The sequence below is a fragment of the Formica exsecta genome, unplaced genomic scaffold, assembly GCF_003651465.1.
Source record: "Formica exsecta isolate Colony F162 unplaced genomic scaffold, ASM365146v1 scaffold15, whole genome shotgun sequence".
NCBI lineage: Eukaryota > Metazoa > Arthropoda > Insecta > Hymenoptera > Formicidae > Formica > Formica exsecta.
Window position 1 is genome coordinate 859,985 of NW_021848825.1, and position 27,701 is coordinate 887,685.

The following is a 27,701-nucleotide window of genomic DNA, read 5'->3' on the forward strand; positions in this document are numbered from 1 at the left end:
CGCGCGGCCCGACGGCTTTGTTGTACTACTCGTTTATCAAAACTCGTCCGCGTGTTGCGTACATCGTCCGAAAATTCGACTTGGAAATCCTAGACGTTGAGAAGCATCGATGATGATGGGGAACCAACAACGAGACGACGACGACGTCGACGACTCTCTCGCATGCTCGCGGACAATATTTCTCCGGCCGACATAGACCTGGTTCCGTAAGTAGGTCATCCCCCCCCCGCCATCGGTCGCGCAACCTCCTTCTCACCGCTCTCCCTCCTTCCCTTCCTCCCCCCTCTCCCACCGGTATCTTCGACCGCGGCAATACCAGCGGCAATCCGTCCGCCTGCTCTCTGCCGCGACCGCGTGCTACTCGACCCTCCCTCCCTCTCACTCGTGCAGACCTCTCAGGCGGCACCCTCCACTCCGCGTCGGGTACCTGGCCGCGCGCGGTGGCATGCGCTGCTGAATCACTTTCACTTATGCCGTGCGCTGTGTTGGTTATACTCGGTGCGCGCGATCTCTCTCTCTTTCTCTCTCTTCCCCCTCAGTCTTTATCTCTCTCTCTTTCTCGCCTCTCGTTGCCCGTCGGTAAAGGGACACGCGCGCCTTCTCTCTATACCCACCGAAACGCCGAAGGAGCCTGACAGTAGTGCGCGCCTCGGCACCGTTCTCTCCGTGCACGGTTTCGCCCAATTTTCCAGTCCACCGTCGTCGTCACGAACGTCGTCGTGGCATCGTCGCGCGTCATAGTCGTAAAACGTGTTGTCGCGCGCGAAACGAGCGTCGCTCCGGTTTTTTTTTTCACCTTTTGAAAACGCGCCCGCTAGCAGCAACGTGCGATCGCGTCTCGCGTTATCTCGGGACGGGAGTGCGCGACGTGTGAACAGAGAAGCCAACAGCAGCATCATCGTCGTCGCGTTTACAACGACAATTCGTTATACACCCTGGGACGCAATCGTGGGTCGTCATCGCGTCGTCGTCAACGACGTTGTTACCGCCGCACGCTCGCGGTGATACGTCACGTATGCCGTGTCCCGTAAAGGCGGCCTCCCCGGCAGTCTCTACCTATCTACCTACCTACCTACCTACCTACCTACCTACCAACCTACCTACCTACCTACCTACCTACCTACCTACCTATCTACCTACCTACCTACCTATCTACCTACTCCATGTACCGACCATAGGGTGACGGAGGAGGGGAGAGCGGGCCCTTCGGGAAGGCAACGAGTCGAGAAGACGACTAGTCGTACGCAGATACGCCAACTGTCAAGTCGTGCGGTCTCGGGCTCCGATTTGTCGTCATCGTGCGCGCATCCATCTCGCTCGTTTATTCGTCAACTCACTCTCGTTTGTGTTGTGCCGGTACAATAGTTAATTGAATTCATAGTGTATTCTCGCGCGCGACACGTTAGTTCTAGTGTGCTTTTGTATACAATCGCTATCGAACGTAACGCGTCACATTGTTGACAATCGTTGACATCGTACAGATTGTCATCATTTTGCCATCGTTTTCGCGTGTGTGTCCGTCTATCTGTCCCGAGGTGCACGCCGGTAATCGCGTTTCTCTCGTTCGTGGTGCGTGGACGGACGTATTACTGTAAAACACGATCTCATCTACATTGTGCACGGCGATAAGGTTGGATTACAGTGCGAAACGAGAGGAGACGGCACCTTGGTGTGTTGTTTACTGCTTTGTTCCGACAGTGTGTCGAATGTTCTTCGCGCGCGAGCATCGACAATTATATTATGATCATGTCTCGGACGTAGCCCCGTCAAGTCTTAGCGACGAGATTCGTATACGCATACGTTTGGTGGTGTACGATGATTTTTCTCGATAAATCTGTGTAATTCGTGAGAGAGAAAGAAATAGAGAGAGGGTGACTCTAGTGATCGATAAATATTTTTCGTGCCACCGGGAAACCCCGAGTCCGAGAGAGTGTGTGTTTTTCTCTTCCCGTGCGCGCGGGATAGCTGCTCCCACTTTATCCCTTTGTGCCGATTTGTTGTCATCGACATCGTCGTTATCGTCGTCGTCGTCATCATCATTGTCATTGATGGCGACGTCAACGGGTGCACCAGGTCGCGTTTCGAGAACGTTAAACGATTGACGCGCTGTCATCAATCCTCTCGCCGGAGATCTCGCTCGTGCGATCGACGTCTCGCTAACGTGACGAACCCAACGGGGAATAAGGGATACGTCGATGTAATTTATTAATACTCCGGAAATTGACGCGCGCAATCGTACATTGTAGTGTCCAGCGAGAAATTCGGCAAAGATTGGACGAAGTAAAGCGAACGAACGAACAAACGGCGGCATCCGAGAAGAAGGCTCGATAGCTAATTTATATATGTGCCGATACACGTGCACGTCCCTCCGGCTTGCGCTGCTTCTCGCGCAAGGGTGATATGTTATTGGAGATGGAGCAGCATTCGGGCCTGATATCCCTAAACATGTCGCCGTTCCACCTGAGTCCGCAGGGCAGTCCGCAGGCTACCGGGCAGCAACCTCCGCAGCAACAACCGCAGCCGCATTATGGCTCGTCGCCTTACGGTAATTGCGCGCAGAGTTCGCCGTCGCCCATGTGCCACCAGCAGCCGCAGACTCAGTCGCAACAGCAACAAATGTCCGCGCATGGCCAGGCGGCGCAATCGCAGGGCGGCGGCATGTCGAACTTTGAATCCAATTTCTACGAGGTTGCCGAGGATAACCGATGCCCCATGTGCGGCCATAAGAATATGTCCAATTATCAGTACGGCCTGTTTACGTGCGATAACTGTAAGGGTTTCTTCAAGCGCAACAGTTCGCCGTGTAGCAGCAAAAAGGTCTACGCGTGTCTTTTTTCCCCTACGGGGGGTGGTAATGGCGGCGGCGGCGGCGGCGGCGGAGGTGGCAGCGGTAACGGTGGCTGCGGCGCGTCCTCGCCGTTTGAGATTTGCGCCAACAAGAAGGTGTACACGTGTCTGTTCCCGCCAACAGGAGCCGGAAGCGGCAACGGCGCCTGCGGCGGTACGTCCACCGGTCTGGAAGGTAACGGCGGAGGTGGAGGTTACACTGGCAGCAGCGGCAACGGCAGCGGTGCGGCCACTGTCGCCGGTGGTCCAGGCGCGGCTAACGTCGCGATCAGCGGAGCAGGCGGTGGCGGAGGCAGCGGAGGCGGCAGCGGACCCGGCGTCGCCGCATCGGGAAGCGGCAACGTCGCCACCGGTGCGGTTCCTACCGGCGGTACCCTATGCCATCCTGGACTAGGCCAGGTCGGCGTCGTAACGGGCTCGATACCGTGTCCGTCCGAGTTTCCGGATACCAAGGACATCATCATCGAAGAGCTGTGCCCGGTTTGCGGCGATAAGGTGTCGGGCTATCATTACGGTTTACTCACGTGCGAGTCCTGCAAGGGTTTCTTCAAGCGCACCGTCCAAAACAAGAAGGTATACACCTGCGTTGCCGAGAGATCCTGCCACATCGACAAGACGCAGCGGAAACGATGTCCCTTCTGCCGTTTTCAAAAGTGCCTCGAGGTCGGCATGAAGCTCGAGGGTGAGTTGCTCTTTTACAGTGAGACTATTAAACTAGATATACATTATCAGAGAACGAACGAGCAGCGAAGAAAAAAAAAAAAGGAACGCGAGAAAACAATTTTTCAAACATTATTTGAAACTTTCTTTACCGCCTTATGAGCGAATACGATTCGAACGTGAATCGAATGTTAACAGACGCTTTGTTTGTATTCGCTATGGCGTAAGCATCTTCTGATTTAACGGCGAAAATTTACATTCGTTGGTCGTTTGTTCGCTCAGTAAGTAGTATTCACTTTTAAGTCTACGTCGAAAATGCAAGATGATAAAAAAAAACGACGATAAAATGTTAAAGAAATAGTTTCAAGTAAATTGGAATAAATTCTATACAATCTCTCAAGAGCACATTATAAGATTATGCTATAAACAGGGAAAAGGAATAATAGAAAGGGAATAAATAACAGCACTAGAATTAAAGTATATTTGTATATTAGAAAGATGATTTATATATCGTATATATAAGGAAAATGCCTACAGCATTTAGTATTTTGCATTTTTAATAGTGCTAGTGATAAGTGACGTTTGACATCATCACAACGTAATTCGCGACATAACCTCCGAAGGACAGAAAAATATTATCATTAACGTTAAAATTTAATTAAGATTAAGAAAAGATATATAACTTTGCCAAAATTTCCGAATTAATTTGTAGTATAAATGAATAGTGATCGGTAATTATTAATATTAATGTCATAAAAACATACGTAATATATTTTGTCGTATAATATTGTTAGATATCTGGATGTAAATAAAAGTTTGTTAAAACTGAATTAATTCATTGAATCGGAACGAGTATAGATCTATAATAAATTACAAAGAACGCGATAAGATTTTGTTATCTACTGATACTTATAATGTATGGATAAAAAAAGATATATTTTATGTGTATATATACACAGTTTAAGAATTCTAATCATTGCATGTCAAATAGTTACAAAAGAATATTTCATTCCTATAATTTTGTGAAACTATATACAGGATGAGCCCAAACGTTCCGGCCAGACTTTGAGATTTGATAGGAAATTTAATTCTGAACAAAAAGTTCTCTATAAACGTGGGTCGAAAAATGCTTTAAAAAGGTAGCGCCCAAAAACCTCTGAAATCACGGTTATTTTATACATTTTTACAAATATCAGGGAAAGTATGCGTCTTTTAACAAAAAGTACCGAAACAAAAGCTGTAAGGAATTAAATTATCTTTCAAATGAGATCAAAATGATTAGTAGTACGTTCCATAGGTTTTGAGATAACTAGTTTTAAATGTACAAAAAAAGTGTTTTTTCAGCTATTGACGGTTATTCCAAAACCTATGGAACAAAGTACAATAACTTTGATCTCATTTGAAAGATAATTTAATTCTCTACAACTTTTGTTTCGGTACCTTTTGTTAAAAGACACATACTTTCACTGATATTTGTAAAAATGTAAAAAATAACCGTGATTTCAGAGGTTTTTGGGCGCTAACTTTTTAAGGAAGCATTTTTCGACTCATGTTTATAGGAAACTTTTTGTTTGGTATTAAATTATCTTTCAAATGAGATCAAAATGACTGTAGTTCGCTTCATAGGTTTTGAAATAAACTGGTTAATAACCAATTTCAAATGTACCGAAAAGCATTTTTTCGGCTATTGACGGTTATTCGAAAACCTATGGAACAAACAACAATAACTTTGATCTCATTTGAAAGATAATTTAATTCTCTACAACTTTTGTTTCGGTACTTTTTGTTAAAAGACGCATACTTTTCCTGATATTTGTAAAAATGTAAAAAATAATCGTGATTTTAGAGGTTTTTGGGCGCTACCTTTTTATTAAGGAAGCATTTTTCGATCCATGTTTATAGGAAACTTTTTGTTCAGAATTAAATTTCCTATAAAATCTCAAAGTTTGGTCGGAACGTTTGAGCCCACCCTGTATACTATACATACATAATATTTTAGAACGGTGACATTATAATTCCGATAAGTAAATTACACGATAATGGTTATCGTCTGGGTCGCGATGATAGCGTCACACTTAATGCATTTTGTATATAATTGATAATAAACTCATAATAATGCATGTTGATCTTTGCAAAACGGAAAATTTTGTTATAGCGAATGTTATCTTTAAATTCATACATTAAATTCGTACATTAAGTCTATGCATATCTATTATCTATGCCGTATGAAGGATACGTATAGTCTTGCGCGGAGCGTTAAAATGCAAATCTTTTTCGTTATTACGAATAAAAAGCATTCTCCGTGAATATCCGATTCCGCGACGCGTACATAATCGCGCGTAATTTATCGATCGCATCGCGTCATTTTAATAATTTCGCCTTTTACTTTCACCGCGCGAGCTGTGTTTTCCCACCAACACAGCGATCCGGTGTGTCATCGGCGTTATATCGTATGTATATATAAAGAGTTTCATGTTATCTCCTATATGGAATATCTCCGCACGTGCTTGCGCCGCTAAACATACGTCAAAAGTCGTTTACACGCACACGGACGGCGTCGTCGTCTTCATCATCCTCATCGTTGTCGTTGGTCGTGCTTAAGTCTCGTCTCGACCGAACATTTCCGCGCCACGCTTGTACGAATTTAACCTTATTATACGCACACATACATGCAATTAATCGAGTCTCACCGACGGCGTGTGCTCTCTTTCGTCGTTTTAAAGCTCGGGGACGCGCGCGCTCGATGGCAAACGATGGCACGTATCTCTTATAGTCGCGAATCGATCGAGCCCGCGCCTCCTCCTCGCGATATTTGAGTCAACGAAGAAGCGGTCGTTACTACATGCCGGACAAACGAAATTACGTCACGGCTGGCACTAGTAACACGATTACGCGTCATTATTCACGTGCTTACATTTGACCTCATTTAACGCCTACGTTAACAATTTTTTTTTAATTAGCAAGCGCTATTTTTATATATGTGTGTATATAAAGGAGAAATATTCTACGCACAAAATCTTTCCTCTCTCATAATTAAAGTAATTAAATGTGCTAAAGTACTCTTGCTATGTAATAATTTTCTCATTCCTAATTATCTTAATTCGAGACAAGTTGGAGAAGCGTTAATACACAGAAACGGTCATATGTGTATATATGCCGTATAATAAAGTTAAATTAGATACATATGCGTTGGATCGATGCTCCAATTGCGATGCGCGTCGCGCCGCTTACCATAGCGTCGTATTCTTGAAAACGTGGAGTTTAGGCTCGCTGTTAAGCGAGACGGCAGTTTAGTTTGTAGCATCTAATGCAATTCAAGTAACTGGGTCTAGGCCCTCAAGGCCCAACGATTAAGCGAATCTCGAAACAGTCTCTGTCGCAATTGCCGCTTTTGCACACCGTTTTCCACGACGTTCCTATGACGGCAAAGGGAGGGAAGGGAGGGAGGAAGGGAGATTGCTTAATGCGGAAAGTTTCCAGAGTGCTTGCGAGCGTTTACGAAAGGAAAGAGTTTCCTTACATGCGCTAATCGTCTACAAACGTAAAGGAAAGATTCGCGCCGGCGAAAATTGCGCGAAAAATGCGCTTAAAATGCCGTTTTTCGATACGTGATCATCGGTTTATCGACAAGAACTGCGCCGATCTGCGAAAAGTAATTAAGTTGAAATGCGAACGAGTGTAATTTTGTGAAGGAGATCATCGATAAGAGATCGTGAATTTGATAATCGTAATATTATCGGCTCGTAATATCACACACAACAACTAAGTGATAATGTCGTCATCGCGATTGAACGCTGCGACAGAATAACAATGTACAATGCGAGGAAATAAAAATTGCCGTCTGATTTTTTTTCTTATTGCGTGCGGACATCGTTACTCATTTAATATTTCAACTTTTTTTTTTTCCTCGCGTTATTCGTCATAGAGTTGATAAATATTCCTACTCTCGTCGAAAATACCATCCACTTGTGACGTCATTCCGAAATCGACTGTTGTTTGACGTTCGATTAATTATCGCGGTTTTTTAAATCGGCATGAGCCTGCTTTCTCGAATAATTCACGGTGAAATTGAAAAGTGGAGTTGTCGAAGCCGCGACTGTGAAAGAAACACGACGAGGCGGGAAAAGAGCCGGCAAAACACACTTGTGGTAATCGCGCGATAACACCTGTCACGGATCTGCAGCAAACTCGCCGTTTTTAACGACGCGTGAATATGGGAATAAGGCTTGTTCGGTATAAAACGAGCGGTTTCGCGTTACGGCTTTATAAATTTGATTTGAAATTCATTTCGTGACAGCAATGAACTCGTCGGACAAGACATTCACGTTTATGACAAGATTTCCGGGACGCGTTGAAGGACATATCCATACGATCGAGTATCGAGTAATAATTTATATTATAGCCTCGTGAAAATTAATTTACTTTATACTAAATGATTGTACCACAAATATGATTTCTTAATCTTTCTTTAAATAATAATATAATATAAAGGCTATTCGATATTATAACAAAAATATTAATATGCCTTGAATGTGTAAAATATTATATATATTAGTTCCTCCGCGTTAACGAGAAATTAATTACTTCTTAAATTTATAATTTTTTTATGATAATCGAAGAAATAGTAGGGAATTATGTAGGGAATGATTCGTATTCTTATCTCGCATTTATTTCTAATCTTGCTAAATAAATTAGTTTTGTTAATTTATTTTTATTTAAATAAAATCATTTACATAATTTTGAATTTTATTTTTTTAATATAAATATTGAACATTATTTTATTGATTGGGAATATTATATTTAACGTTGTACTCTGTGAATTGCGAGTAGTCTTTTGACTGAAAGATATTATTATATATTGATTGAGAAAGATATAATCACAATTTTTGCCTCATTCTTCTAGCATTTTAATGTATATCGAAAGTTGTCAAATGTGGCACGAGAGAGAACGAAATTCCTTGCTCCCGATATTATTTAACGTGTCGCGAAACGGTGCGCTTTTGCGCAATTTACAAGCACGTACGTATACGCAATAAAGTGCCAACGCTCAGGTTTCAGTTTCGCAGGTGCAAACAATTTGCTCGACGGTTAAGTACATGAACTTATCTATTTTCGTACTGATGACAAAGCTATTTTACTCTTTTCACCGGATAGTTCACCATCATAATATATTTGCGGCTAGATTCCTTGATTTGATCCTTAGGAAAATTTAACAAAACCATTCAAATATTTCCCGAATTGTGACAATGGATAATCTCTCAGTCGATTGTGCGAAAATTATCTCTGAAATATATGCGAATATGTTACGATAACATCGCGCGTTATTTCTTATCACGTTTCTTCGCAATTGTTCTTTCCGCTCAGGGATATACTATTTATTAATTAGAAGTGCATAACGAACATTTTACACGTTTCGCTGAAACTGATATTGAAATGAAAAATATTCATACATGTAAATATACGCATACAACTTGTATCGAGGTAAAAGACTAGCCTAACCCGCGAGGTAGACTGTCACGTAGGCAGACTCTCCTTATCAAAATTACGTTCAAATAGCGGCGATAAACAAAAACGTAGTTTCGCATTCGACTCAGTGAATGCAACGCGAGTGAAATATATTGTCCGTTGGCATATATTTTGGCATACGTGAGACAGAAGACTACATTCGAAGAGTGTCGAATTTTAGAAACTTTTTTATAAAATTTAAGGATTATTGTAGAATTATCGAGTTTCGCAACAAAGTATCTTTTATAAGATCTTTTATTAAAATATCTTTTATTATAGCACAAAATTATAAAGCAAGATAATGGAGTAATATCATACAAGATAGAAATAACGGTATAATTAGTATAAAAGTCGCCCCCGCATCTTTTTCTTGCTCGATCGTTCGTTTCAAAAGAATAACACAACATTCTCTTTCTTTCTCTCTCTCGTTAAGGTTGACCTATCATTTTTATCAACAGTATACGTTACATATTTTATCACTACTATTTTCATTATTACCGGGATGGTTTTGGTGTAATGACTGATATTTAAAAACGATAATAACTATCCCTATATATAAATATACGTCGGCATAGCCGATGCCGGAAGAGGATCACGCGTGTGCGTCAAGAAATTATACCGTTTTTATCGGGGGATTTTAAAGGCAGGATAGTATTTCATGACGGTCGTTCGCGGCCACGGGAACGCCTTCCGTCGTGCGAACGTGCGCAACACGTTGGAGCGAGGCTCGTTAATCCTTTTGCAGCGTAATAAGACACACACACACACACACACACACATACATACAAATAAACTATATATATATAGCGCGAGTTCCGAGATCGATAGAAAGGTAAAAACTATAATTTCCGTTCGCGATGAAATGAAGCGCAAGAAGTCATCTTCCGACTGGAGAGCCGAGAGGAGCTCGCATACTCGTCGGCTCATCAACGCGAGATGAGAACCCCTCGCCACGAAACTAGACGTTCTTTGTTTACGATTGGCTGTCGCGTACAAAAGGGTCCCCGTAGTCGGTACCGAGTGCACGTGCATGTCGAGACGCGGTCGGGAACATGTCGCGATTCCGCTCGGTGGCAGCAATTTTATTCCCCGGCTCGCTCGTACAAACGTGTCTATATATAGAGGAGGAGGCGAAACTTCCTTAGGTTCTCTGCGCATTCATGGGAACTTTTTAAACTCTCCAGCCGACTCACGAGTTGGTGAGACTTGAATGTTGAATTAAAAGAGATTTTTGGATCGGTTCGATATTTTCTGTGTCGAAAGTGTTACGGTCGTAAGCAGTGCTCGTAAAAAATATTAATCCCCCTAAATTTTAATGAAACTTACAATTAGCGGGTCTCTGTAACGAACAAGGATAATTTTCGCGTGTTTGCTTGTTCTTTCGCTGGCATTTAAGTTCCGAAGTTGAAATCATAATGTTTTATATTTGCCATGTTATATCGTGGAAGCTATTGACGATAAAAAACAATATTTCTACAAGATTTTTTTTTATGATTTTAAACGCACCATAAAACGAGCTAAAATACATATAAAAATATTATCTCCAGTGCTCGGTACAATATTTAACTTTTAAAGAAGCTTCGTTTGTCGAAATTAAAATATCAGTGAAAATAACGAGTTACAAAATTATTTTTCTTGATTTTATAGTTTACTAAATTGTATCAAAACAGGAAGAGAACTTTTGTAGAAATTTTTCTTTGTTAGTCAATCTCTATTTTAAAATGTACATCGTATGCGATCATTGATATACGAGATAAAAATATATGCAATGTTCAGTATAAAATATCGATAAATGTGCGTAATGTGTGTCTTCAGAAATATATACGGTAATAAAAAGTTGATTTATTATTAATGTGCAAATTTTGCTTCTACACCGGCCTTGTTTCTCGATATACATATTGCTTCCTCAAGATAGGAAAAATACATGTATATCTATCGAGTCTCAATGCGGACAAAGGCAAATTTATCTTATGGAGTTTTATTAGCGTTTGAATTCGTAATCGCTCGGCCTCTCGCGGTCTATATATTGCGCAACTAGAATCTAGAAATTTGAGGTAGGACGCGCTTTCTTACGTGTCCATGTAATGCCTACGGGTGAAAGCCTTTCGACCGTAGATCCGGCAGTTTTTTTTCGATAGTCGAAATATATTTTCACCGACAACGAAACTGATGGTAAGAATCAGAATCTATAAACGTGTTTTTATTCCTATCAAGAAAATGGAGCAATTTTGAAGACACATTATGTTAGAGAAACCTCACACCAAGTTACACGTTTTACAGAAAAAATTGTTACTATAATATCCAAGGGCCCGGTACTGTACCTACAAAGCTGCAAAAATCGATTTTTTATGGTTCTCTATTAGAATCGAATTTTTGTTGGAAAGATTTACTATCTCCATTACATATTGTTGAAATATACCGTTATGAACAGGGTATTTTCTCAAAAGTCTTCCTATTATTTCCAAAAAGTGAAAACGTGTTTTACTTTGAAGTATTTATGACATAACAATAAGAGCTAAAAATAACTTGAAAAAAATTGTTGTCATTTTTCAACTGAAATTCCAACTCGATTTTCTCTTATAAGGATAGTCAAATATGGAGCTGTGTATCCCTGTTAAAAACGAGCTTATTTATAGAATTTTTCGTCTACCGATAAAATTTGATCTAGAGTGCCCGGACTAAATTAAGTACGCTCTATTAATTTTGTTTTTCGCGGAGGTACGGTAATTCACGAACGTAGGGCGCTTTGAAAGAGCGGCGAGCCTTAATAAATGTTAATAAGTACGGAGGGTTTGAAAGGGCGAGTTTGCCACATCGTCGATTCGCTCATGTATTCGGAACGAAATGCGAAAAATTGTCACCGACGGTAATTTCGCATATCAAACGGAATATAGGTGTATCAACCTTTTATTTATAAAAGGTGCGAATTTATAATCGCACCTCGCGACGAAACGATCGGTTGCTCGCGGCGCATCGAAACCAGTTTGGTGAACACAAAAACGGTTCTTTTTCATCACCGAACTCGCGGATATCTTCTACATTTCTGTGTTTCAAGGTCGTGCAACGCGCATTCATGTTCAAGGTTGCTTTAACAACGACGGCGGTTGTTCGCGAGTATTTCGCGATCGGTTACCCCTTTGATTTGTGAAACATGGTCTTGAGTTTCTGACGAAGTTAAACTTTCCTGACGAAATCAATAAGCACATAGCCATGATTTTTTATCAGTTTATTGAACATCTTAATCCTCCTGTCGCACCAAATCTTGCTATGTATCCTGATATGTGTATTCTTCTCTTTACACAATATCTTTAAAAGAAAAAAAATATTCCTTATGTAAAATTTTCTAAATCTGAGAAAAAAACATTTCGAAATAAATTTGTACTCTGAGCCTATTGCTGCTATTATCGAAATAAATTTTTCGAAATAAATTTTTCTTCCTTGATAAATGTTTCAAAATTAATTTCTTTTTAACATCTAGTTTTATGATTGTCTTTTTTAAATTAATTATTAGATAAAAATTTTGGAAGTTAATTTAATTTAAATGTGTGGACATTTTATTTGTATCATTATATTATTGCACTTTATAGTATTATCGTAATATTCATTTATATTTTTCTCTTAGGCAAAGAAGAAATGCTTTCGTATATGAGTGTAACATATATATATATTTGTATAAAAATAATTACAGATAATTATGATGAAGATGATTATGATACAATGGATATATATGTGAATGTTAATATTATATCAAATAATGAAAATGCGCGTGAGATGATTGATATTTTTATCAAATTTAAACAGCTGTACGCTATCTTCACAATCGTAGTAGTCAATTTACTCTACGCAAAATAATAAACAATAGCCGAAAAATTAATTTCTTTATCAAGTGTCATGTGAAATAGGAAAATTTTTTATCTTTCTCTTCTTGACGCCATTTGTGCTTCCATTGCTAAACTTATCATGACCAGCCTTGGTTATATCTAGGCAGAACATCTGTGCAATGATAAAATGTAGTTTGCCATTTACGATTTTGTAGTATCTTTTTAATATTATTACTCATTAAACCTTCGAAAATGTATGTCGATAATTTTATTAGCTATTGGGATTGATGATAATACTTGACTATAACATAAGTAAGAACATGAATTTATTTAGCGATTCAGGTCAAAGTTTAACATAGTCCGAAAATCATGAGATAACGAAAATTACATAAGTTTACATTAGAGGGAAAAAAATAGAAAGAACGATAAACGCGATGAACAACTTTTTACTCCGCGTAAATGATGAATATATAAAATTTTATAAAAATAAAGTAGGTCAAATTTCGTAAAACCCGCAGTGGGCGTCCGTGATGATTTCAGAAAAGGGGACACGTTTTCGGAAACTGGGACACGGCTGTGGTCATCCTGGGAAACTAACGCGATACGGGGTATAACGGAAATCGTGTGCGGCATGCGCCTTTATTTAGAAACTCACGAATTTCATAATTATTGTATTATGTCGCAAGTCGGTACCTGTGTGTGCCTGCTGTGTGTACCTGTGTGCCCGTCCGTCCGTCCGTCCATTCGTCTGTCCGTCCATCCATCCATCCATCCATCCATCCATCCATCCATCCATCCATCCATCCATCCATCCATCCATCCATCCATCCATCCATCCATCCATCCATCCATCCATCCATCCATCCATCCATCCATCCATCCATCCATCCATCCATCCATCCATCCATCCATCCATCCATCCATCCATCCATCCATCCATCCATCCATCCATCCATCCATCCATCCATCCATCCATCCATCCATCCATCCATCCATCCATCCATCCATCCATCCATCCATCCATCCATCCATCCATCCATCCATCCATCCATCCATCCATCCATCCATCCATCCATCCATCCATCCATCCATCCATCCATCCATCCATCCATCCATCCATCCATCCATCCATCCATCCATCCATCCATCCATCCATCCATCCATCCATCCATCCATCCATCCATCCATCCATCCATCCATCCATCCATCCATCCATCCATCCATCCATCCATCCATCCATCCATCCATCCATCCATCCATCCATCCATCCATCCATCCATCCATCCATCCATCCATCCATCCATCCATCCATCCATCCATCCATCCATCCATCCATCCATCCATCCATCCATCCATCCATCCATCCATCCATCCATCCATCCATCCATCCATCCATCCATCCATCCATCCATCCATCCATCCATCCATCCATCCATCCATCCATCCATCCATCCATCCATCCATCCATCCATCCATCCATCCATCCATCCATCCATCCATCCATCCATCCATCCATCCATCCATCCATCCATCCATCCATCCATCCATCCATCCATCCATCCATCCATCCATCCATCCATCCATCCATCCATCCATCCATCCATCCATCCATCCATCCATCCATCCATCCATCCATTCATCCATCCATCCATCCATCCGTCTTACCCGCCGCTTGTATTCGACTCCTACCTTTGTGCCGCGCTGGTGGGAGGGAAAGGTTAAATTGAGGGGGACGGGAGATTGTGTAATACCCTCGTTGAGCGAAGAAGTCTCATCGTCTTCTTTTCTTCGAAGCTTTTACTTCTTTCTCGGCTTGCGCCTGCGCGCGCGCGCGCACGCATGCACATACGCACGCGAATGCCGCGAATTCGCATCGAATGCACGGAGGGACGGGGTCCCCCTGTCGTTATATATTACGTAAGCATTATTTCGTCGCGATAATAGCCCGTCGCGTATTAGCGTATCATTAATTGAAACGCCTGCTGTCGGGACGGGCAGGTGCACGTACGTTATCGGGGAACGTCGCTGCCATCGCGAGTAGCAAACGAGCAGAATACATTTCGATCTTGCTTATAATAGTCTTCTTAGTGACTCTTTTATTATCTTAATTTAAACTTTGACAAATTTTATTAACGCGAAGAGAGAAAGAGAGATTCGAAACATAGTATAATCAGAATTATTATACACTTTTTGTATGTATCTCTTTCTTTTGATATTTTCTTATTTATTATATTTTTCAATTTTAGTACATAAAACTTCTGTGTGCGGGATTGCTAATTAAGATTTTTATAGAGATATTTATCAAGAGGATTTTAGAAATTTTGAAAAATATTAATATATATAAATGCACTTGGACGCTGCCATCCTCTTTGTTCGGGCAATGTGTGTGTATTTCCGACGCCGGAGCGTGTCTCCTTTTTTTTTCGCGCTCTTTCGCAATACGCGCTTCGCTAACATCGTGTCGTCGCGGCCGAGTATGTCGTGTCACTCGGAGGGATCCCAGAGCCGCGCGATTGGCCCGACCGTGGGCGAGCGTAGTCACATGGTCGCTCGTTAATTTCTGACGGGGAGAATCTGACGTCACGTTGGGCCCCGTGGACCAGATTCGCCGAGTGGATTTCCCTTTCTTCTCGATGCACGCGTACACGCGCACCGTGTACTCTCTCTTTCTCTCTCATCGAAGATTCGGCGCCCCGAGATCGCTCTTATTAACGTGAACCGTAAACCGGATATAGATTGCATTCTTCGAAAGGCTCGCGCCGCGTGTACTGGTGGCGTGCGCGTACGTGTTTGACGCAAACGAATACCTGAATGAACGACGTAAATAGTCCGCGATACACACTCTGTCGCCGATGTTATCTGTTACGTGTATATAAATAGAGCGAGAGAGATGAAGCCAATAGAGCGAATACCGGTAACAGGATAGTTTTACTGTGCATTATTGCGCTCCAGTTTAAAAACCTATGCTTTCTTCGATGCATATGGGTTTAAAATTATTTCGCGATCTTTAATATGAATATAAATATCTATATGTGTGTGTATATGTAAACATTTAATAGACTCGAAGAATTATTTTTGCCAATGAATCTAGAAAATTTTTTATTTAAAATTAATATAATTTTATTTGTTATTTGATATTATCTCAGACTATTTATTTTAATCATTTCATTCGACAAAATTCATTCCACTTGCATCGGTGAAATGATTTTTATCATTTATTGTTCTTTATCTGTTGTTTATAGATATTTTTTCGTTATATCATGTGTTTCGTTTCGTGAATAAAGAAAAATTTGAATTTGTGTGTAGATATGCGAAAAGAATTATGTTTGTGAATGATTAGTGTGTAAATAATTAAAAATTTGTGCAAGCTCTTTGAATATGTAAATTTTTTAACATACGAGGGAGTATATATATATATATCTAGAATAATTCAGCGAAGATAGAACTTTTCCGGTAAGCGTGCGTTGTAAAGTTGCATAATAAACGAGACTACGAGAATCGCGTGCACCGTTTTTTCTCTAATGATCGAGGATCAATAGAAATGCGTCTCCTTTGATTTGCCTCGCGCGTTTATACATTAACTTTGCGTAACTAACAATTTCAGTTTTTTCGTTATATTTGTAATAATATTAATATTGTATGATATTAATCTTAAATTATTCGTTATCGTTTTAAATCATTTGTATCATTAATCAAATTAGATGTTTTTACACACACATTATTCGCAAAAGATATATCTTATATATGTGTTGATGATTTTAATATAATTCCGTGGAAAACTTTTATATTATGTGATCTCTCATAAAATACACGCTTGAACAAAATGTAAAGATTTATAATTAATTACAATAAGCACACAGATGCTATATATTGTAAATACTTATAAAACACATTCATATCATATGTGTTTTAATTATTTTATAAAATGAGATATTGTACAATGATACACATTTACGGTAATTAAGTATGGCAATGATTCAAAGTTTGACAATGAAAGTTTTATCTGGGAACATCATCATTTTTCGCGATTATTTTATTTATATTTGCGTCAAATATTTTGACGTTTACCTAGCAAATAAAATTTTTATAAAACTTTACTTAAAATATTTTTACGATTGTCAATTTTCTCTGATCAATATTTTAATATATATTCTACGCCATTTTGATAAGTTATGCGAAAAAGAGAGAGAAAGTTCTACGTCTACCCTGTAGAATAGATCGAGGCGAATTTTGGAGCGGGCAGTTTGATCTTTTCGTTCGGCAGCTGTTGCTGAAATTTATTCGATTCGATGTGTAAGAAAAAAAAAAGTAAATCATATATAAAATCGCGTAATTTCACGAAACTTCCTGGGATTCGGACTATTCGGATATCTGGACTTGATTGAAGAGGAACGTCGCTTTCGTACAGTGGTCACGGCAATTCACGTTCGTTCCGACGACCGGCAATCTCGAATATAAATTCCATCAGTGTCACGATTTGGCGTGCATATCCGACGATCGAATCGCACCGCGTATCAATATGTTAGGGATTCGCCGCCCACGCGAATCGTTACAATTCACTTGGTAGCCATCGAGCGGCTAATGCCGGGAATCGTCGTCGTTGAATCCCGACCGTTGCGTCGCGCTTTTAATCCTTTGAACAATGGCATAGCTTGAGGGGTGAGAGGAAGGGAGGAAGACGGAGAGGGAAGGGCAGAACGGGGTCATGGCCCACAGACGAAGCAGTAAAAGAAACGTTAATTGAAATAATTAAAATTAATTTATTTTTTGATCGCGTGTATGGAAAATTTTTTGGGATATTTCTATGAAGTAAATGTAAGGTTGAAACTTAAACATTATCGTTTTGCAGCCCTGTTGAAGTTTCTTGGTCTCTCTTCTCCGTTTTGCGCCCGCATAATGCCTGTCAGTTTGCTTATCTCTGTTGCAACAAAGTATTCAATCCGGCGCAATATATTTTTAATATTTTCCTTTAGACGTGTAATCAAATTGGTAGTACAAGAGGGAGCGACAGAATATCGAAGACCTATTATAGATTATTGCCTTTCAAGCATATAATACACGTTTTGTTGGAAATAATATTTAATTCTAAAAATTTCTGTAACAATAAAAATTAAAAGTATTGAATATTAATATCTTAGATCGTTATATAGAAGAATTATTCTAGTCGCTCCGATTTATTACTTACGGATCCATTCACATATTTTAGTGCGATCACAGATTTGACAAGTCGTTTTATACAGACAGCGAATGCAACGGAATTCTTTTGAATAATTTTCAAACTTTTTTTTGAAAGTTTGGTACAAACTTTCAAAATCGATTTTTGAGGCTTTCATAATATACGAGCTCTATCTTCGGTCCAGATGAGGTCCAAAGAAAAATACGAGAGATTTTCTGTTTTTAGGATACATATTTATGGTGGCTGTCATGACCACCATGCTTGAAAGCGAGAACATTGCAGAAGGTTGAAAGGGAAACAAGAACGTTGCACGCACGTGCGCCAGCGTGATCCGCGTGCTAAGCCACGCGTGCGAGGCACACTGCCTTGCCAATACGATCCGCGAATTGGGTTATTTCGAAAGTGTATAAACATTCGAAAGTAAACAGCGTAAAGAAGCATTGCGATACCGGTATGAATATAACAATCAGCGTCATCAGGACAATGCTAAATGATGATTACGTGTGAAATTTTGTTACTCTTACTTCACATTATTATGATTCGTTGACGATATTTAAATCTGTTTCTCATTAAATAATAAATAATTTAATCTTGGCCAATAAAAGCAACTTAAACTTGCTCACATGCTCATAGTCTTGAAATTAACGACAAAGCAATAATTAAAAATAACAATAGTACGAAAGAATTCATTAATATGAAAAAACAAGCAATCCCACATTTCTTAAATGAATCTAGATAATAGCAAATGATATCTGCAACTTTGATATTCTCTTTCCTGATAACAACATAGATACATCGTTCTCTCTCTCTCCCTCTCTCTCTCTCTCTTCTCAATGAAAAAAATCATTGATTATCGATTAAGGATTATATAAATAGCAAAGTCGCATTATAATTATACTAATAATAGTAATAATAATATGTAACGTGCATTGCTATGTAGGTTAATTATACAACTACATTTACAGTAGTAGTTTTCAGATGCGGATAATACGGATAAAAATAATAATATTTACAAGATTATGAACTCATAAGTGAATCGGTATAGTATGATAATCTACAAATCTTTTTCCTCATTCGACGAAAGAACATTAATTCGAGGATCGAGAACGTAGATCCGTGTCGCGTCGAGTCCACCACTACCACCGAGTCACGAAGACCCGGGTTCGCGTCACGAAACCGCCATCATCCGTGGGGTGGAAAGAAACGGAGCTCGCGCGCGCGCGCGCGCGCGCGCGAGACAGAGAGAGATAGAAAGAACCGCGAAAAGGAGCAGCGGCGACGCGCGACGTATTATATATATACATACGCCAAAGGAGCGCGCCTTCGCCCGGCCGGCCAAAACGAAATCGCGGGGCCGCAGGATGATGGTATGGCTACGGTTGCGCGCTTGACTCCACGCAGTGTATCGATAGTATCGTGGAGAGGAAACGGCGGCGGGAGAGCGAGAGAGAAAGAGAGAGAGAGAGGTACTCAGGGTGGCGGAGGCGGCAATGTGGAGCGGGTAGAGGAGCGGGGCTTACGCGCGGTGGTACGCGAGGTCGGGGGCAAGAAGGGGGACAGGGCTATGCTCGGCGCAGGCAGAAGTGGACGGGCAAGAGCGATTCAACCTCCTTTCACTTTCAACGAGCGCGCGCTCGCTCGCTCGCTCGCCGTTTCATGCGCGACCGGCAAACACTCCGCGTACGAAAATAGGCAACGCTGCTGTTTTCGCCTCGGAGTGTCCCGGCTGCCCTCTCCCCCTTCCCTCCCCCTGCGAGAGAGAGAGATCAGTTCAGAGGCGACCAGAGCGGCTCGCGACCCGCGAACTCCTCGACCCGCAACGTAGTGGTTTACGAGGGTGGCGTCGCGACGCCGCTTGGTACCTGACCCTGAGGTGCTGAAACGATAAGTGAGATAGGCGAATGAGCACGTGATTGTCGGGCAGCTTTTCGGATAATTCGCTATTTTATTAGATCTGTAATGTCTTTGGAATTTCGATAAGGATTTTGACGTAATAAAGCGGGCTTTAATATCGAGAGATCGCTTTACACAAACAAGTATGCGACGTATCTTAGAGATTCGTCACACTTTTTTTTAATTATAGACTCGCAATTTAATGATTAATTGCAATTGTTTGATTATAAGGAGAGATAGATAGAGAGAGAGAGAGAGAGAGAGGGCGAACAATAATTAATTATATGTATTTTTAAAAACTTGCAGGGAGACGTGAATGATTCGTGAATTATCTATGTTAAAATATAAATAATTTTGGAAAAATCAGAGGACGCAATATATCCGATGATTTTTCAGAAGAAAACAGGAAATTTGATATTATTGAGCGTCGAGGTATAATAATTTCCCCCCGCGAAACAGGCAATAAAATATCTCTGTAACAAGATCGGAGATTGTATAATATGTAATACGCTTTTGCTTAATATAATAATTTTTTGCGGTGTTCGACTTTCTAATAGTTTACCATCGAATAACTTTGCTTTGTACGCCTTTAAAAATTACATCTTTAGTAGACGAAGATAATAGTAGAATAGTCGATGCGATTTGAAGAAATCACATAACTGTCGTGAACATAAAAGGAGATAAGAATTGCTTTCCAAACAAGGCTGATTATTTTAGGATTTCCCTCATTAGTAATTATTAAGGTTAATAACCAGAGATAATATTTGTAATCACACACCTAAAACTAAACTCTGCTATAGCATTTGCAAAATTTCATGCACTGTATTTCATATCTTGAACTGATCTTGGCATAATAAAACACACCGTTTAATTATCTTTTAGATATTAAACACTATCAGAATGTCAATGCAAGATAAATGTAATGTAATTATATTTCAATTTTAATTTAATTTACGAGAAATATACGTTACAAGCCAACGAAAATTCTATGTCGTAGCAAAAACAGTTCACATCTGTGTTAAAATAATTTATAAAAATTTATTTATATATACAAATAATTATTTTTCTCTACGGCCCATACGATGTCAATATTTACGTGTAGAAAATGAACGATTTGCAAACGGATCCTTGCGAAAACCTCTTGGGAACCAATTGCCCCATAGTTTTAAACGCTCCAGGCTGTGTTCCTTTCGTGTTTAACTCGTTGCAGGAAACACCGCCCGCGCGGCGAGTAAAAAGCATAAAATATGTCTACAAGACTGCGCTGGCGAGCGTTAATCGACGATTATTATGGATTACACGAGTGACCATTGTGACGCCTATCCTTTGCGTCGCCGTCGTTGACAGATTACGAGCCCGCTGGGTATGCATTAAACCGCGTGTACACATATTACGATTCCGCCAGTTATTCTCCGAAATCGTACGTACTCGAAAATTTATTCTTCATCGAAAACAAATATCGTTTGCGATTCGAAATACATCGTACCGATAATATTATTATGTCCTGCTGACTCTACGAGTCCTTCCTTCCGCGATGTTGCACACGATCCATTCGATAAAAATATTTTTTTAAATTATTTAAACGTTGTATTTCTAAATGCGTATTTATATCACTGTTGCACTATTGATATTGAATCGATTATCTTTCTTTTAAAAAGATCCGTGAGATATAATTGCATAAAATTGACTCTTTATCAAATTATTTGAATATATTTGAGATAGAAACTTATTATTATTAGTGTTTCGCTTCGTTGAAGAAATTACAATTGAAAGTTGAGAGATTCTTGAAATAATATGAAACTTTGGCATTTAATTTCAGATAAGTCTGTAATTAACTTTCACATTAAAATTCTATTAAGATATAAAATCTTGAACTGATATCACTTATTTATATTAAAAATCTACATCTTGGTTAATTGATGTATACATTACAGAAAAATTAATATTTAAATACGACTAAGAATTGTTAATACGCAAAGTAGTTTGAGTGTATTTTAAACCTTAGATATTATTTCTGAACATTCATATGTAAAATTTTTTCGAAATAGCTCGACGAACGTCGATAAGTTTCATACGGCAGATGGTAGTTATCAGTGATCAGTTTGAAAAAGCCGATGTGTAGAGTCGTGGCTTTAGATGCGTCCGCGATAGCATGCTGAGTATAGGAAACACGCGAACTGTCGAATACACTGTCACGATTTTGCGTAGCGCGTGTATATAACAGAAATAGCAGGCGGTACCCGCACTCTCACGCTTTGTCCCACTTATCTAGCGATTAACCGTGACTTCCGCTTTCGTCGACGTCCGACTCAGAAGACCGCCAAGGTTGTTTCATTCACGCCCGCGAGATTTCCCTCGATTCCCCCGATCGGCGAACACGCGTTTTTCAGCAACGATCGTCTCGAGCTCTACAAATATACTGCAGATCGACTGCGGGTCTCGCTGCCTTCGCGTCTGAAATCTAAGATGATTTTTAAAGTATCAAAAAATCTCAAACTTTTCGATCATTTTCAGTTGCAACTCTTCGGTATATCATGGATTCTTTAAATATATACAAGTGTAGATTATTGGATATTTTCCAAATATTTATTATCATTCTAAAGATTGTAAACCAAAGCATAGAGTTAAGCTTTCAATGGAAAGATATTTTTTTACTATATGAAAGATTACAGAACACCCGATACACCATGGGAGAGATAAATACATTTAATTAAACTTGCTATTAAAACAGTTGTTAATACTTTGCTACTACTTACTATTATAAAAAAAGAATACAATAGGCATCTAAAGAATCGATTTTTCCATTTGTGTCCATACGTTTTATTTCTTATATATTCTGAAAAATCAAGTGCGACTCGATTTTCAGACCGTATCGAATAACATAATATAAAATGCGGAGAAATCATTCGTGCTCGTTCGCGGCATATCAAGGATAGAGGTTGAGATGCTGCACCCTATCTTTTGATCAATATTAAGGATTTAAGAATAAATAAAACGAAGGCATCACGATGAGCGCAAAGTCAACGATTCTTCCTGTTGTTCCAGCTGTGCGAGCAGACAGGATGCGGGGAGGTAGAAACAAATTCGGACCCATGTACAAGAGAGATAGAGCGCGTAAGTTGCAACTTATACGTCAACGACAAATGGCCATTCAGTCGATACGCGGCAGTCTTGGCGACCCATCCAGCTATCCGCCCGCGGTGACGCCGTTGCTGCACATCAAGCAGGAGATCCAAATACCTCAGGTCTCGAGTCTGACCTCGTCACCGGACTCGAGCCCGTCCCCCGCGACCGTGGCCGCTGGCCTGGTCACGACGCAGGCCGGCGGAGCCGGTCAGCACCAGCTGATCGCGCCGTCCACCCAACCCAACATCGGCACCAGCAGCGGCGGCGGTGGCGGTGACGGCGGTAGCAATCACCTGCACAATCTCAATCCTGGTCTGGATAACAAATCCTGGACCGCCAACTCCACCTCCTCCGGGACGAAGGTCTTCAACTTCGGCGAACAGTCCGCGCAGCCTCACGGCGGCGGGGTGGCGGGCTACGCGCCTAATCCCGCCGCCGCCGCCGCTCTGAAAACGGTTAGTCCGATGATAAGGGACTTCCTGTCATCGATCGATGACCGCGAGTGGCAGACGTCTCTCTTTGGACTCTTACAAAACCAAACGTACAATCAGTGTGAAGTGGACTTGTTCGAATTAATGTGCAAAGTGCTCGATCAGAATCTGTTCTCGCAAGTGGATTGGGCTAGAAATTCGACGTTCTTCAAGGATCTCAAGGTAAGCATCGAGTTTAAGAGAAGTCGCAGATTTTCTAAAACTCTATTTGGTACTTTTTATTTATTCATTTTTTTTTTTTTTTTTTTTTTTTTTTTTTTTTTTTTTTTTTTTTTTTTTCCTTATCGGATTCGATTATCGTGATCGTTTTTTTTCGCAATTTTCGCAATAATATTTATAAAGAGAAGGATGTGAAAAAATGTCGACGTAATATGACATGGTTTTACACGGTCGTACGCGCATTAAAAATCATATTTGCACAATGGTTGTGTCGAGAATCTTCTTCGTTGAGAGAAGTTTTGTTCTTACCGATAAATAACTCGTTGCCTGGCCTGCTCGTGCCATGAGCGGGGATGTGAGGTAACCAACGGCATTGCACAATCACTACTGAATGATTTCAAGCATCGCCTCATATCTAGGTCATAACAAGATACGTTTCTGGGTTATGGCGGTTGCCCCAAAGCAGAAAGACCGTGTTAATTATAAATACTTTTAACTACAAGTTTTGCATCGGATTCGATTATCGTGATCGTTTTTTTTCGCAATATTTAATTTAATATTTATAAAGAGAAGGATGTGAAAAAATGTCGACGTAATATGACATGGTTTTACACGGTCGTACGCGCATTAAAAATCATATTTGCACAATGGTTGTGTCGAGAATCTTCTTCGTTGAGAGAAGTTTTGTTCTTACCGATAAATAACTCGTTGCCTGGCCTGCTCGTGCCATGAGCGGGGATGTGAGGTAACCAACGGCATTGCACAATCACTACTGAATGATTTCAAGCATCGCCTCATATCTAGGTCATAACAAGATACGTTTCTGGGTTATGGCGGTTGCCCCAAAGCAGAAAGACCGTGTTAATTATAAATACTTTTAACTACAAGTTTTGCAACTATTTTTTATTTTTGCTTCAACACGACGAATTTGTAAATAATGTTATGAAGTGGAAGGAGACGGCTTTGTTTAAACTTTTCATCGACAATATGGTACGTCGCTACCGGATCTTCATACTAAAATTTTGTTAAAATCATGTTACGCGTGTAAATAAATTTCTCAAAACATGTTATAAATATACATATAAATTGAACTCATTTTTTGTATATTTTTTATTGCAAAGAAAATGTTCTCAAGTAAATAAAATGAACATTAATGGCACAATTCATATATATAAGTTGCAATTCACATTATTTATATTTATATTATTTATATTTTACTTAAATTTTATTATTTTATTAACGCACGTTATTTATTATTTTATTATGCACATTATACATGTTTTCAAGTTTAATTATTTCTGAAAACAAAATATTGTTATTGTTACGTTGCCGTATAAAATTTTTAAGTGAGGTTCTAAACGAAATATAAATTTTTTTTTCTCTGTATCATTATTACTATTTATAAAATCTGACATTTACACAATGAATAAATGTGTTATTTATTAGGTTGACGATCAAATGAAGCTACTACAACACTCTTGGTCGGATATGTTGGTGCTAGACCACCTTCATCAAAGGTTACACAACAGTCTACCCGACGAGATGACACTTCATAATGGCCAAAAGTTTGATCTCCTTTGCCTCGGCCTACTCGGAGTTCCTGCCTTGGCCGATCTCTTCAAAGATCTATCCAAGAAACTTCAGGAACTAAAATTCGACACCTCCGATTACATATGCATGAAATTTCTAATGCTGCTGAATCATGGTAAGTAAAATCAGATTAATACGCGTTCGTCTCGTAAGTGACGAGTTTTGAGAAACGGGTAATAATTAAAGTGGTAAGATTCATACATTTTGTTTCAAAACAAACTATCACACATTGTACATCTCTTTTAAACATGATTCTTGTAAAAGTGTCATATCATAGAGATTTTCTGTAACAATCTATTTGAAACATGTTGTACAATGTAACATCTCATAATTTGACTTTTATATTTTGTCCAACTTTTAAATAAATACATCTCACATATAATATTAACGATTTGTAAATTCAATTTGTATAAGACATGTGCTTATTCTCTGCTATCTATAAATGTATATATTTCATTTGATTCAGATGTCCGTGGACTAGTAAACAAAAAGCATGTGCAAGAGGGTCACGAGCAGGTTCAACAGACGCTTATGGAGTATACGCTAGCTTGTTACCCATCTCTACCGGTGCGTTTCATTGCGAAACACTCCCTCATATATTCACTTAAAGCAGGTTAGCAGACAGTAGATATTTAATTGTGTTCTTATTTTCGATCTGCGTAGGATAAGTTTAACAAGCTGCTAGCAGTATTACCGGACATCCACGAGGTGGCAACTAGAGGAGAAGAGCATCTTTATCAGAAGCATTGCAACGGAAGCGCACCGACGCAAACGCTTCTCATGGAGATGCTTCACGCCAAGAGGAAATGAAACGATCGGTTTTTCTTGGTAATTTTTGCCATCGAATATAATTCGTTGATATATATATATAACGAAAGTCCTGTTAGTGCCCCTAATCGTGAGACAGAGTGGACCTCAAAGTACCTATTAAGAGCTAAAATGCTGCTAAGGTATCGGACCAAGTTAAGGGGCCCTGGTTCAAGATATACCTATGCATACAAATCAAGTATAGACGTACACATACTTTACATATATATATACACATAGTATATGTATTATAAAGTGTATTTAAATATATAAACACAATGACATATATTTTCTATATTTGATGTTGAAGTTTTAGAGATGTATCCGTGAAGAATTACCCCTGTTGGCGGGTACAAGAGCAGGGAAACAGTAAGCAAGATGCCTTGAAAACAGTACAAAGGGTGGTTAAACAAAAAAAAAAAATATTGGTCAAAGGGCAGGCAACTTTTGTCTAAATAAGTAAAGCTATTTTTCTAATACTTAGAAGCGAATTTATTTTTAAGCATACCACACACACCACTGAAGCCTTGCTCTCACTCAAACGAAATATATATCGTACTACTGCTAAAGAGAATCGAAATCTCTCCCTCTCTCCAGATCAATCGTGCTTCTGCAAGGGATTCAATGGGCATACTTGAATGACAATGAACTTGTATTTGATATACATATGTGTTTATCGCACGGCCACCTGGGCATCCTTAGAATTTCCTATAAAAAAAAAATCTGCATTTTGTCACACTTGCACACAGCAGGGCTACTATACTGTAAATACTAGTTAACACATTCCAATTATGTTGTAAAGTACGGATCATGTTAAATATGTAATTATAATATTTTGTGTATAGTTGAATAATGAAATGAAATAAATATATTTCTGTTGCTTACTCTTGAGGAAAAATCATTAGCTACTTAATGTCTTCACTAATTTTAGAATCTTATTCATGTATCTTCTTTATTACTTTTCAAATAGGTGGCGGAAAGGAATAACTACAAATTGCGATATTTTACTACTGTATGTTGTACCATAATAAAGATTCTGTTTTAAGAAATAAAAGAATCATTGGAGCAAGGTTTATGTGGTCCTATATTGTCTAGCGATTAATTCTAAATATATAAGATAACAATAATCGCGCGCGCGCGCGCGCGCGTATCGCAGTTGTTAAATAGAGAAATATTTAGTAAATGTTAAGATAGAGCGATCGAAAGTAGAAATTTTTCACTAATAGATTATTATTAAATATTAATTATTACTATTATTATTGTTTAGCCGATAGTCAGAAATTCTTCAGTGCTGTGAAGGTTGTCTTTTCGACGCCTGTGGTATATCAAAGCCATTGGAAATTATAACATTGTGTCAGACATAAAGCTTAAATGTGACAAAAGAGACAGAAATCTCTCCTCGCACTGGTAGATTGGTAATGTTGCCCGTTGCGACTCCTCTTGTATTTATTCACGTATCAAACACACGTACCTGCTGAAAAAAATGCTATTTTACTATTTTCACTTTTTCCACCGATTTTTCGTAATATATGTAACTAGAGTTGTAAATGACTTGTTGACAAGCGCAAAACTCGACTTCGTCACATTAGATTAAGAATCGAGTGTTAAATCAAATCAAGAGAAGAG

General features: G+C 39.4%; 1 protein-coding gene across 1 annotated transcript; it reads left to right on the forward strand.

Moving 5' to 3' along the window:
* The first annotated feature begins 267 nt into the window (after nucleotides 1-267).
* Nucleotides 268-27,129, forward strand: LOC115232856 (nuclear hormone receptor FTZ-F1). The gene is made up of 5 exons (XM_029803000.1): nucleotides 268-3,529; nucleotides 22,948-23,681; nucleotides 25,125-25,383; nucleotides 25,735-25,835; nucleotides 25,932-27,129. Exons 1-5 carry the CDS (start codon nucleotides 2,401-2,403, stop codon nucleotides 26,076-26,078), a joined length of 2,370 nt encoding a protein of 789 aa, XP_029658860.1. The 5' UTR covers nucleotides 268-2,400; the 3' UTR covers nucleotides 26,079-27,129.
* The last annotated feature ends 572 nt before the right edge of the window (nucleotides 27,130-27,701 follow it).

What these genes read in the sequence shown, in the direction of transcription:
- LOC115232856 (XM_029803000.1), top strand. Translation starts at nt 2,401, where the DNA reads ATGTTATTGGAGATGGAGCAGCATTCGGGCCTGATATCCCTAAACATG. An exon ending in CGTTCTTCAAGGATCTCAAG is followed by an intron (nt 23,682 to 25,124) that starts GTAAGCATCGAG and finishes GTTATTTATTAG; the next exon opens with GTTGACGATCAAATGAAGCT. An exon ending in TCTAATGCTGCTGAATCATG is followed by an intron (nt 25,384 to 25,734) that starts GTAAGTAAAATC and finishes CATTTGATTCAG; the next exon opens with ATGTCCGTGGACTAGTAAAC.